General features: G+C 39.0%; 1 protein-coding gene across 7 annotated transcripts in view; it reads left to right on the forward strand.

The window, feature by feature from the left end:
* Positions 1 to 12,719, forward strand: part of Add3 (adducin 3) — a 109,762-nt gene extending 97,043 nt beyond the window's left edge. For 6 of the 7 annotated variants that reach the window (XM_055630143.1, XM_055630141.1, XM_055630142.1 and 3 more), the window contains 7 exons: positions 205 to 387; positions 2,199 to 2,456; positions 3,867 to 3,986; positions 4,385 to 4,471; positions 8,095 to 8,218; positions 9,887 to 9,982; positions 10,575 to 12,719. In XM_055630143.1, the coding sequence (XP_055486118.1) occupies positions 205 to 387; positions 2,199 to 2,456; positions 3,867 to 3,986; positions 4,385 to 4,471; positions 8,095 to 8,218; positions 9,887 to 9,982; positions 10,575 to 10,867 (1,161 nt within the window). In that variant the 3' untranslated portion in view covers positions 10,868 to 12,719. The remainder of the gene's footprint in view (positions 1 to 204; positions 388 to 2,198; positions 2,457 to 3,866; positions 3,987 to 4,384; positions 4,472 to 8,094; positions 8,219 to 9,886; positions 9,983 to 10,574) is intronic. The other variant, XM_055630146.1, reaches the window with a different exon arrangement.
* The last annotated feature ends 1,459 nt before the right edge of the window (positions 12,720 to 14,178 follow it).

The following is a 14,178-nucleotide window of genomic DNA, read 5'->3' on the forward strand; positions in this document are numbered from 1 at the left end:
GTTCTCAAATGTGGACACACCTCTCTGTTCCCTCTAAAGTGCACCTCTCAAGAAAAGCTTCAACAGATAGCCATGGCAAATTCATTAGAGCCTGGCGAGCTGTTCAAACTGAGCTGTTGCCAGTTTGAACTTGTGACTTTTGGAAAGTGAGATCCTTGTTACTGTCTTTACGGTTTGCACATCTGTCTTTTTCGCTGATTACAGGTGCAGGCAATAGCAGGGGCAGGGGGAGTAGACAACCTGCTCATACTGGATCTTCAGAAGTATAAAGCCTTCACCCATGGTGTAGCTGCAGCTGGAGGAGGCGGTGTAAATATGGGTTCCCATCAGAAATGGAAGATTGGCGAGATTGAGTTCGAAGGGCTGATGAGGACCCTGGATAATTTGGTAGGTGAAGTTTGAACCAAGACTTGAGTTTCATGTCTCTGGATTCAAGAGCAGTTAGTGCCACCACCCCTTAGTTTTAAAACATATTTCTAACTTCTCTAGGACCAGAGTTTGAGCCTACAAAAGCACTGCACTGTAATTTCATCATATTTTAAAGAATTAGGCAGTTAGATACACAATTGTTTTCCTTCCCCCTCCCCCATGAACACACTGATTAATTATGGGCACTACTTTATGCAGGATATTCCTTTTGGAAAAAAATTCTTTATGCCAGGGTGTTTTGCCTGCACACGTGACCGTGTGGCATGTGCCTGGTGCCTTGGATCCCTTGGTACTGGAGTTACAGTTGCAAGCTGCCATGTGGGTCCTGAGAACCGAACCCGGTCCTCTGAAGGAGCAGCCGGTGCTCTTAACCACTGACTCATTTCTCCAGCCCCTAAAGTATGTCCTTGAATTGAATCCCTCTACATATTTGAAGTCATATTCTTGGACCAGTTTCTTCCTATCTCTATCCTCTGGTAACCACCACTTTAATTGCATCTGCAAATTCAACCTTTTTAGATTACACATGTAGGTGTGCCATATCGTATTTGGTGTTTGATGCCTGACTATAATGTCCTCCAAGTTTATCCATATTCCCACTAATACCAAAATTCCCCTCTTTTATAAGGCTACATAGCATTCCATTGTGGATGTGCCATGTTTTCCTTACTTTTTTTTTACCCTACATTGTTGTGTGTGTGTGTGTGTGTGTGTGTGTGTGTGTGTGACATAATCAATGTGCAAAACTCAGAAGTTCACTGCACCACAGTGTCCTCATCCATTCATCTGTTGGTAGACAGATGGATTGATACCCTATCTTGGTTTTTGTGACTGATTCTGCTGTAAAAATGGGGTTGTGGGTGTCTCTCTTCCTGCTGATTTTACTTCCTTCCATCAATATCCACTAGTGAGATCACTAGATTATGTAGTAATTCTATCTTGAGTATGATGAGGAGCCTCCATACTGCTTTTGATTATGGGTGTATTAATTTATTATCCCACCAAACAGTGCACAGGAACATTTGTCTCTTTCTTTTCCTTTTCCCCAAGACTCATCTCTTGTCTTCTTGATAATAAGTAGAGACCTTGACATATATGGTTGCATTTGCATTTTTCATAGACTTGTGCTTTTTTGAGTGTCATCTTTTGTAGACTATTCAGGTCCTTTGTTTGTGTTTTGTTTTGTTTGTTTGTTTTGTTTTAATAGGTAGGTCTTTTTTCCTTTCTTTTTTCAAGACAGGGTTTCTCTCTGTGTAGCCTTGACTTACTTTTATAGACCAGGCTGGCCCCCAACTCACTTGGTGCTGGGATCACAGGTGTTTACCACCACACCTGGCTTAATAGGTAGTTCTTGTTACTTGGCTTATTTAGTTCCTTAGATAAAACATATTAACCCCTTAGAGATACATGGCTTTGTAGATGGCATCTTAGATTGTTTTCCTTCTTCGATGGAGGGTCAGGAGATAGGTTGTCTTTAGACCTAGGAAGAAAAACTCCCAGCTCTGGTCTCCCAAGACCAATTTCATGTGTAGAAGTTAGCTCTGTCAGGGTCAATTGAGTAGAAGTTGGAGTGCCAGCTGCAGTCAGTTTCAGTCACATCTTGAAACTGTTTTAATTTCAACTCCAGTGTTGCATAGACACTATGTACAGTTTATTTTCCCTTTTGTTTTTCAGCAGGGGACTCTTTGAATCATTTGTTTAATGATATAGCTCCAAGTACTTTGTTGGTACAAGTTTAGTTGCTTCGATGTGGCTTTTCCCTCCCACAGGGCTACAGAACAGGCTATGCATACAGACATCCTCTTGTTCGAGAGAAGCCTAGGCACAAGAGTGATGTGGAAATCCCAGCAACTGTGACTGCTTTCTCCTTTGAAGATGATACTGTGCCACTCTCTCCTCTTAAGTACATGGCACAGAGACAGCAGCGTGAAAAAACAAGATGGCTGAACTCACCAAATACGTACATGAAAGTGAACGTGCCAGAGGAGTCTCGGAATGGGGAAACTAGTCCCCGGACAAAAATCACAGTACGTCTGCATTCTGCATAGATTGCCTTCTCAAAATATTTAACCTAACTACTCCTGAGTTAAATGTTCCACATCTGTAAAAATAATACCACTGTCATTTATCAGGTATTAACTTTTAAGGCTCTGTTCTAAGCCTCATTCATGAATAATTTCACTTTCTTCTCCTAATACAAAGTAAATGCTCTTTTTCTCTCCTTTTAGATGAGAAAACCAAAAAAAAAAGGCTAACTGGTTTTTATGGTAAAATCAAGAGTTTTAATGACAACAGTATTTAGAACCTTCTTTGTACCCATTGCATGACACTGCTGTGTAGCTAATGTAGCTCAGTTCATTAAAATATAAACACTTGCAACACTAAATTTTGCCAAAGTTGTGTGAATTAGTTTAGGATATATAGTTATTTTTAGGCATGGCTTTGTAGATAGAAAATGGATTATTTTACCTGTTTTTAAATTTTGGTTCAGATTTGGTTTGGTTTTGGTGCCCATGCCACAAATTTGTTTGGGGTTGGGAGAAGGGAGAAGGTCATACTATGTATGTAGCCCTGGCTGGCCTGGAACTTACAGAGAGACCTACCTACCTTTGCCTTCTGAGTGCTGGGATTAAAGGCATGTACCCTAATGTCCAGCTCCCCAAACATTTCTTAGCTGCTTAAAATTGGTTCAACCTGTCATATAAATAACTAACATTCAGTATGGAAAGGTGTAGATATTTACTTCACCTATATACATGGTTTCTTCAGTAGAAGAGAGAGAATTAAATTTCTAAGTCTTCCAGAATTCATTCATTAATTAGAGATTGCCAGTCAGTCAGCATTGATCTTACATTAGCCTTCTCTGAGGGTTAGCTGGGATGTAGAGTAAGTGAGGCAGATTCTAGGTTCTGTAGAATCGTGTAGTTCCATTATTCTGCATGCTTCCAGATTACCCACTAAAACGTCTGATTCAAGCTTTGTCCCAATTCAGCCAAAACTAAAAGGCAAAATGTAAAAATTTGTACATTAAAGATGCTCCTTGAGTCATTCTTTTTTTTCTTGACTGTTGTCATCTGATGATATTCAGTGCAAGAGACAGAACTGCAAATGCCCAGAACATGTTATGTGCATTATAACACACCTAATGCCATGTGTCTGTCTGAAGCAGTTTCTGTATCCTGCTTTCAGCTGTCAGGAGGAGAGAGCTTTAATTTAAAATGTAATTAATTACTAATGATATTTGCTTCATCTTAAGTGGGTGATTTTGTTAAGCTTCTCTAACTAGCATGAGGGATGAGTTAGCCACCAGGATACTATTTAGTAAAATCTGACTGGCAATAATGTGCCCCCTGAGACTCTGCATAGCTACTCAACATCTAATATATCTTTAACATAAAGCTTCACTCTAGAAATGCTTTTATTCTTTCCTCCTCTAGTGGATGAAAGCAGAAGACTCCTCTAAAGTTAGTAGTGGAACACCTATCAAAATTGAAGATCCCAACCAGTTTGTTCCTTTAAACACAAACCCGACTGAGGTGCTAGAAAAGAGAAATAAGGTAAGACATGACTCTGTGGTCATAGGAGACATTTTTATCCTCTGCAGTGGTGGGGTCTGGCCACAAGCTTAGGAGTTTGAGTCCCTAAGAGTTAAATTGATTAATTTTAGCTTCTCTGTGCCAATAACCAGTGAACAGGCTCTGAGAAAGAAATACTCAACATGTCTCTGCTTTCAAGTCCCTCATATTCATGGGAAGCACAGTTATCTCACAACATGACAATGGAAAGCCAAGAGGGTAGGCATCAGTGCCAGCCAGTATTAGATGATGAAAAGGGCTTCATGGAGGTGAAAACTAGAGAGGCTCTGACTTGAGAGTGTCAAACAGTAAGTTGTTAGGAAAAGAGAAGGCAGAGATCATCTGCATGGTGACCCAAGAACCTTATTATTTCTATTCAGATTCGGGAACAGAACCGATACGACCTGAAAACAGCAGGACCACAGTCTCAGCTGCTCGCAGGGATCGTTGTAGACAAGCCTCCACCTGTAAGTCAGCAGTGTTGCATTCATCTTGGGTTTTGACCTTCCACGTAAATTCTTTGCTTCTTAATTTTTTCTTTAACTGAAGTTGCTGTAAGTAAAAGTTTAAAAGTCAAAAGAATCCATAAAACTTAAAGTGCTACATTCCGTCCCCAATTTCCAGAGGCAAAGATTGTCTGTTCTTTGTCCTCCAAAGGACAAGAAAGAAGGATAGCAATTTGAAGACAGCCTGGACAGCATAACATGACACCCATCTTAAAAAGAAAAATGTATCTTTTTCTTGGTTTATTATTTTTAATCCTTGATGTATCCGTTATGAAGTATTATTTATTTCTCACTTAAAGAGGAGACAGGTACTGCTATTTATATTGTGGGAAGCTATAAACGATTCCCAGTTTCCCTGAAAAGAATGGAGGAAAGTTCATCTTAAAATAAGAACAGTAGTGAGACTTTTATGGATGAACACTTAGTTCAGCCTGTTTACAAAGTGCTTTCAGTCCTCCCTCGTCCTCCTAGGAGGCGAGCTGTATTTGGTTTTTGTTTTAAATAAATCAGCTTTCAGGGTAAATATTATTGGGTGTTTGCTATTGAGCCAGGTGGGTCTCCCATGATTACATTTCTTTCCTTTCTTACACAGCTCCTAACTTTGAGTTAGCCATTGCTTTTCTTTTGCATAAGCATAGTGTTTAGGGATACATTACCATAGTTCTCCCCAGACCTTTTGTTTGAATCTCAGAATTACACACAAAAGAGATTGTAAACAAATAACCTTAGTGATATACCTCAAAACAAGCCAACTCCAATTTAGTAAAAGAATAAAGATCAGAATGGACACTATACATATGTATAAACAGATAGATATATAAAGATTGACAACACTTAAGTCATTCTAAACAAATGAGAAAAGAGATGCAAATGATAAGATTAGAGCTGAAAAGTGGGATATTGAAATTCAGAAAATCATTAGGGAATACTCTGAAAATTTATATTCAAATAAGCTGGAAAATCTAGAAGAAATGATAAATTTCTACAGATGTATGGCTTACCAAAACTAGGCCAAGAAGTTTTTAAAAAATTGCAACAGATCAGTAATACCAAGAGATGAGACCAAAGCAGTAATACTCTCTCAATAAAGACACTCCTGGCCTGGAGCATCACTGTTGAATTCTGTGAGACCTTTGAGAAGACCTTAAGCTACTAGCTCATAAAATGGCAAAGGAACACCTTCATTCATTCTGTATAAATTATAGTACCTGGTTTCCAAAACCAGATAAAGATATAATGGGGAAAAGACTGTAGGCAGGTTTTCTTGATGAACACAGATACATACATCCTCCTGAAATACTTGCAGATCAATTTCAGGAGCACATTGAAAAGACCACACACCATGATCAAGTCTGTTTCATTCTAGGAATGCAAGGCTGACTCGACATCTGCAAATCGATAGACGTTTACAGCACATTATTAAAAACAATGAAAAATCACTTGTTCATCCCAAAAGATGCAAAAGCAGCCTTTGACAAAATTCAGTATACTTTCATGATAAAAGTTCAGAAGAAGCCAGACATGGTGGTGCACACCTGTAATCCCAGCACTTGGAAGGCAGAGGCGTGTCTGGTCTACCAAGTGAGTTCCAGGATTGCCAGGGCTATACAGAGAAACCCTGTCTTGAAAAAAAACAAAGAAAAAAGATAAGGGCCTGAAGAAATTAAGAATAGACATTTCATACCTCAATGGTATACAGTAGACCTATAACTAAAATTCTATTGAATGGGAAAAGATAGGATCAAGATAAGGATTTCCATTCTTGAGCAGTAAAGAGAAGAAATAAAAGGAAATAGAAAAAGAAGAAATTGAATTATCCTTATTATGAAATAGCTATGTTACTAAAAGTAGTCTGTAAATTCAGTGCAGTCCCCCATTAAATTTATAATCACATTCTTCACAGACATAGAGAAAAAAAATCCAGAGACTCAAATGGAAGCACAGAAGATTCACATAGGCAAAGTCTTAGCAGACACATGTGAGTGTGCACTCAGGGACATGTACAGAGTGGGGAGGGGCAGGAGGGAGAGAGAAAAGTAGGAAGGAAGGGTTAGAAGTATTATAACACTTGACTCCAAATTATACTACAGAGCCATAGTAAATACAAAAACAAAACAAACAAAACTGGTACTGGCACAAACCCCTACACGTATATCAGCGCATACAATACAGAACCCAGAATAAGCCCACGTAACTGTATCCATGTGACTCTTGAAAAGTGCCGAACACATGTATTGAGAAAAAACAGGAAAACTGGGTATCCACTTGTGGAGGCCTAAAACTAGGTACCTACTTCTCACCCTGCACAGCAATCAACGCAGAATGTATCGAAGACCTTGGCTAGAATGTGGAATTCTGACGCTGCAGTGAAAAACAAACAAACAAACAAAAAAACCTACTGGGAAACTTGGAGAGATAGCAGCAGCTTTCTGAGAGGGCCCCCAGTAGGGCCAAACTCTCAGGAAGTGACAAATGAGAAGTAACTCAGTTCAAAGCTTCTGCACAGCAGTGGGAGCCACAGAGTAAAGAGAAGCCGGGGGGGGGGGGGGGGGGGTCTTGGCTAGTTGTTTTTGTGACAAGTGATTAATACAAGAACACATAAAGAACTGAAAAGGCTAAGCACCCAAACAACAAATAAGATGATCTATAAATGGAAGAGAGTAATTATATGAAAACAAGGTCAGTGTCTTTAGCCATAAAAAAAGAAAAGTAAACAGAACTAAAAGTCACCTGGAAGTACAGGACCCAAATGCCCCCAGTTACGCTGAGCAAAGCCATGTGCAGACCGAGACTGAAACGCAGTCCTTACCCTCGCCTTGCACAGTCACCTCAAAATGGATGGCTTTGGAGTGAAATCTGAACCTTTGGGATGTGTAGAACTTTTCAAAAATTATAGCTTACTAAAATGACTTTTTGGCACAGCTATGTCAGGTGAGGAAGTATACTGTGAGTACAATTCCAAAGCTCCTCTTGAGACCTTCCCACCCATGTGGTCATACTCACCCCATTATTCTTGCTTCTCCCCTTCCTAGCCCCCTTCATTTTTCTGAATAGCCACCTTTCTGTTTTTGTGGTATCTTTACATTCCAGATTTCACATATGAGAGAAAAACTGGTGATATGAATCTTTTTTTATAACTGTCATTTCACTTAACAGGATGATTTCCAGTTGGAACCATTTTCCTGAGATAACTGATTTTGTTGTTCTTTGTGGTTGAATAATGATCCTTTATGTATGTGTACATTTTCTTTGTCCACTCACCTGTTTCCAGTCTATAACCTCAGTTTTATATTGACTGTGACTGCTTCATGTATAATATATACACACACACACACACTTAATGTATACACACCCTGAGGAGTTGTATAAGTTGGATCATATGGTAGTTCTCTCTGTAATCTAATAACACTGCTTTAAACGTTAAAAAGCATGTTGCTTTATCTAAATTTCCTCCAATTGCTGTGAAGCGGGTGATCACAAACATTTACATGTGTCTATAATTGTGTGTGTATACACATAGGTAAGTAAAGGTATGTAAAGCACTTGTTAATGAATCTAACTTACTGGCTTTTTTTCTTTGTAAGATCATGCAATTTGAAGATGATGATCAGGGCCCACCAGCTCCTCCTAATCCATTCAGTCATCTCACAGAAGGAGAACTGGAAGAATATACGAAGACAATCGAAAGAAAGCAGCGAGGCCTGGACGGTCAGTTCTTTAGGTTAGGCCTGGGCTTACCACACTGACAGCGTAGAACACCTGAGCTGGATAGCAGAAGGCAGAGCTTTTGCCTGCTGTTCCAGCTCATCCACTCGAGCCCTTTCCAACTACGGGTGAGGCAGAGAACCACCCCCTACTTGTTAAAACTGAGAAACCTGTTCTTCTCATAAAGTAATCAGAACATGGGCTGTGTTATAAAATTTATAACACCAAAGCCCAGATGAATAAAGGGTTTCCAGACAAATAAATACAGGTCTTGCTCTGAACATTGCATGGTTCGTGGATTTTTAGTCACAGATTCTCAAGTGCATGATTTTAATGCTTTGTGAAATCTCTGTCCCTGGGGTTTCAAGGTGCCATGTAGTCATTTCAAAGTCAACATTTAACATAGACTGCTAGGGATTTGAAGTGACTTTCCTGGGGCACGTGGGTACTCTAACGCAGTAGAGATTTTCTGACCTTGTGAGTTGTAAGTTTATAAGTAGGGTAGTTAAGAAAGGGTAATGACAAGCCCAGTATGGAAGGCATATGCCTGTACTGCCAGCGCCAGAGGCTGAGTCAGGAGCATTGTAAGTTGAAGAAAACCTAGTCTAAATGGAGAGACCTTGTTGAAAAATATAATAATAATAAAATTGGTAATGAAAAGGCACTAGCACTTGAGCCCTAGCTCTGTTTGCTCCAGAATAAGGGATTGATCTTAGCAGGACCGATGGGGCTGGGGTTGTAAGCCACCTGAAACAGAGGCAGTGAATTGTGTGTAAAGACACCTGGGCAAGGATTCAGGGTGGAGGATTAGAAGTCTGTGGCCCAACAAGAGGCTCTGCGGTGGCTCCTTTACAGCACCCATTTCTACCCAAAGCCAAACAGAGCCAATAGTAAAGGAAGGTATTACTGTCGGTGTTCGACACTGTGGTATTACCTGATGGCTAGTGGCTGATGACATTTGTGCCATCCAAGAAACCATTTTTATCAGTGTATTTGCACCATTATCACAAAAGCATGTTACCCTACTCATTAATGTTCTTATAGCAGATTATTCTAAGTGGCATATTTACCTTTTTGTTCTAATGTAAGATGGAAACATCGTTTCTATTTTATAAAATGTCCCTATTTAATCTCTTGTTTTTAAAAGCCTAACGATGCCAGGTAACAAATAGCATACTCTAGAAATCGCTTTTTATATATGATTTTGTAATTAGTTTTTTGTTTTGTTTTTGTTTTTTACATTTCTGAATTAGCTCACTAATACTGCTCTAACAGGAATCACTAACTGGAAATTGTTAGGAACTCAGTGAAGCATTCTGCCTCATTAATGTAGCAGTTCTGAGGAGGCTTGGTAACTCTTTTCATCTGGCTGTGTATATTTGGTTTCTACAGTAGCAAAAACTAAATGCATACATAGTTTGTAGGCTGCCAATATCCCTGCTTCTTTTAGCTCTGTATATAAATTACTGTTCGTGGCCAGAAGTTTTAACACGTTAACCTCCTCAGACTCATACTCACTGACAAGTGGGATGGCTGTGAGCATGCCCGGCTCTGAGCTGAGGAGCTTGCTGTCTCTGTGAGCAGGCACTGGATATGTGCATTAACCTCTCTGACGCCGTCAGCTTCCTTGTTTTGTTTGCATGGCTTTTAACTGAACATCTTATTCGACAGACGCTGAGCAGGACTCACTCTCAGATGACGCTGCATCTGTTTCACAAATTCAGTCTCAAACTCAGTCACCGCAAAATGTCCCTGAAAAATTAGAAGGTATTCAATGTAATCCCCACAGCCTTCCCATCCTGAGAGTCTTGTCGTTTGTGCCCATGTAAGAAATTGGACACTTGGTCACAGTAACTTTATCAGAGTTTTACTCAGTTCTTCCCCATTCTCTCAGTTATACATTTATGAAATGGGATGCTACTTATACTCATTATTTACACTGATTTACTTTTGCCTGGTTTGAGCCAACCTATGATTTTTAAGAATTTGTGGAGTTAAAATTGACTTGCCATGTCTTCTAATTAATAGCATGAAGTTCTTTGCAGTTTTAAATGTCAAATGACCCTCAATCTAAAGAAAAGTGTGTGTTGTCATTTTCACGTATAATGATTTGATTTACAATGAAAAGGCATGTTATCCAACTATAATTTTGACTCTTCTAACACCTATGTTCTCTTTCCCTTTGTATCATAAGAAAATTAGCTTCATGCTAATAGATCCATGGGTTATTAAAATAAAAATCCATCCTCATTAAAATTAAAGTAGTGGCTCAGGACATGGCTAAAACTCTCAGTTTTGCAAACTAAACAGAAATGTTGGCTGTGTAAATAATACTTCTCCAAACCATCTCCTTTTGTAGAAAACCACGAGCTATTTTCCAAGAGCTTCACCTGCATGGATGTGCCTGTCCTGATCATGAACGGCAAGGATGACATGCATGACGCTGAAGACGAGCTTGCGCAGCGAGTCAGCAGGTTAACGACAAGGGCGACCACCGAGAACATCGAGGTCACCATCAAGTCCCCAGAGAGAACTGAAGAGGTCCTGTCACCTGACGGCTCGCCTTCCAAGTCACCATCCAAGAAAAAGAAAAAATTCCGTACGCCTTCTTTTCTCAAAAAGAGCAAAAAAAAGGAGAAAGTTGAGGCCTAAATAGTCTTTTTGTAATTTGTATATTACATTGTGACATTGCACAATTAAATACCATATTTTAGTTGATCATTAATATACAGTGGTAGATCAGATTGGGGGTTTGTAGCAAACTGGACTTTTAAAACTGGAAAGAGGTTTTACTAAAAGAAAAACATTATGGAAAACTTTCAAATTCATCTCTTTTTATATGTCCAAACATGACTTTGAACTTTGAAGAGTTGCTAGTTTTTCTTAGCCGTGGCCTCATGGAGTGTTACTGTTGGTCACTAACAGGTGCCCACCTGTTATTTCAGGCTTTCTTTACCACATCTGTGGGAAGAAAGTGCCAGTGAACAAGTGAGAAGTTTTGCTTCTCACTGGCTACTTCACTTGTAAGCAGACTATAACTTTATTATGGGTCTTGACTGTATCTTTTGAGTCCCTGTTGTTTTAATGGGCATTAATAGAATGCTTTAAAAGCATCTACAAGAATCTGTAACATTATTATACATTGGCACATAATTTTTTTAAATGTTTTCAGAAAAGATTTGTTTGGAATTTTACTCATAGTATGAAATTCTCTCACCTGAAGTAACTGTTTGCCAAAAAAAATCATTTTAATAAACTATAATTTTTGAAGAACTTCCTTTTTTATTAGTTTAGAAAGCCCCTTATTTTTCATAGAGGGGATTTTTGTACACATAACATGAGTTATTTAGTTTAACTCTGGCAAAAACTATTTTGTATGTTGAAATGTTTATATACCTTCAGTATAAGGTGTCATGTGCATTTTAGCCAATCAGTTAACAGTAGAGCTTACCCGAGGCTTCTGGGTACTGAGTATGATTCAAGAGTCCAGGGCCATGGTATCCAAAGGACATATAAAGGTCTAGAATCACAGTTGAACCATATAATGTATTTTTCTCTTAGTATTGAAGATGAAGAGGATGAAGGGAAAGGGGAAGTAAGGGAAAACGGACAGGAGTGGGTCTAGTTTGACAGTGATGTATGTCGCAGTGGAATATAGAGACTGGTTTATTGAAACGAAGTCCCAAATTTCTATAATCCTGTATCTCTGCCAAAATCAATATCTTGGTTGCTATTTGAGTTAAAGAGGTTGAAACTTACATTCTCTTAGAGGACAGCACTAGAATAAATCAGCAGGTCTAATCCCACCAGTGAGAAAACTACCACTTCTTGATTTTTGCAAACTTAAAAATTCTTTTAACATCTTTCTTTCTACTGTAAATACAAATTCAAACCTATGCTTAATATAGTTTTCTCTACTTTCCCAAGTGATGTCACAGATCAATGTATATGGATGATCCAAAATATTCAGTGAGTAAAAATATTCTAAGCATCCTGGAGAGTTGAGTTGGCATGCGGAAGTTCCATTGAGCACAGTGTTCTCTGGGCTGGTTCTGTCTGACTGTGTGATGATGCAAACTTGAACCTGAGCCTGCAGTGTCATTTTAGATCTCACTAACTACTGGAATCTGCTAATCTCGTAGTGGAAACTTTGAGTTGCTGACCTGTGTATCTGAGGATTGTTTTATGTTCTACATCATTTTTGTTGCATTACAACGTATGTAGACACAGTAACCTGTGAACTATCCTTTTCCATAACTTTTAAAGAATATATATATCTAAATGAATGCAATGTGCATAAATATTTTTTAAACACAACAGTAAACTATTGCACCTTTTGCTAATGCTTCGATTTACTTGCTTTGGCATAATGAATGAGCCAGTGAACTCAGTGTCCTGTGGAGAAATGTGTAAAAGTTATCTGATATTGCTTTTAGATGTTATGCTAATTAATGTTAAATCACAAATAAACAATATTTTAAATATATGCATTTGGTATAATGAAGTTTGCATTCAGGAGTAATTTCATAGTTTTTACTCTATGGTCTGCCAAGTTTCATGTAAAAACAGTGAAACAATAAGATTGTCTTCCGAGTAAGGGGTCTTAATAGGTCTATTTTCTTTTTTTCATGATTTATTTATTTTTATTTTATATGCATTGGTGTTTTGCCTGCATGTGGTGTCTGGGTGAGGTTGTCAGTCCCCTTGAATTGGAGTTGCAGACAGTTCTGAGCCGCCATATGGGTGCTGGGAATTGAACCTGAGTCCTATGGAAGAACAGCCATTGAGCCATCTCTCCAGTCTCTGAGTCCATTTTCAATTTAGTTAAAAGTTCATATATATATATATATAGCTGGGCTTGGTGGCATACACCTTTAATTCCAGGACACAAGAGGCAGAGGCAGGTCGAGCTCTGTGAGTTCCAGGACAGCCAAGGCTACAACCCTGTCTTTAAAATAATTTCACATTCATATGTGTATCATGTGTTTGTGTGTGTGTGTGTGTGTGTGTGTGTGTGTGTGTGTGTAATTCTTTTACCTTGGTTGGGTGTGGTGGCCTAAGATGTTAAAGGTATGAGCTATGCAGTAAGCTCAGATATTAAAGTCGTACAAAGAGCAGTGTAAGGAAATGAGCAGAAAAAAAGAAAGTTCGCCACTTTTGGCAGTAAGATTTTAAGTTTTCATTCCCTTCTAGTTCTTGCCCAATTGTGTCTATATTTCCTATGTATTGGTAATCAAAATATGAATTTATTTCTGTCCTGTTTTTTTTTTTCTACTTAAAACACCCTACCCTGAGACCCCTGGAGTCCCAGCACTTGGGGGGTAGAGGCGTGGAGGAGCTCAGGCTTCAGCTATATAAGGCCCTGCCCACAAAGAGAGCCACACCCTGAGATGTTCACCCAAATCCTTCCCAGGAATAACTGACTTTTTAATTTTTCCTGCTTTGTCCTAAGATTGAGGACAGAGGAAGAAAACGTGTTAATTGAAGGTTAATCGACGCTTTTACTATAATTATCTGTTACAAAAACAAAGAACTTTCCAGAGAATAGATTGATAGTCTTGGGCATAGTGACTTGTTACTTCAGCTTGTAAATAACTTAAAGGTGGGAAACGGTGCTTCAGACCAATAGCTTTCATAAGCTTCCTGTTACCACCTGAGTGCAGCTCCGAAGGCTGTTGCTTGTGCCTTTAACATTTTTGTTATTTCTCATAACATCTTTTTTTAATGGGCAGAAAACCTGTGAAAGTAAACAGGCTATTTTTTTTAATGTTTTTTTCTTCACAATTTATTCACTATATATTCCGATTGAAGCCCTCTCCCTCACCTCACCCACTCCCACTCACCCTCCCTCTTTTCCTCATCCCCTTCCCCTAGTCGACTGAAAGGGGGAGTTCTCCACTATTGCCATTTGCCCATAGCTTAAGTCTCATCCTCCTTGGCTCTCAGTGCATGGTCCCAAGCTG

The sequence above is a fragment of the Psammomys obesus genome, unplaced genomic scaffold, assembly GCF_907164565.1.
Source record: "Psammomys obesus unplaced genomic scaffold, mPsaObe1.curated_primary_1811, whole genome shotgun sequence".
Taxonomy (NCBI): Eukaryota; Metazoa; Chordata; class Mammalia; order Rodentia; family Muridae; genus Psammomys; species Psammomys obesus.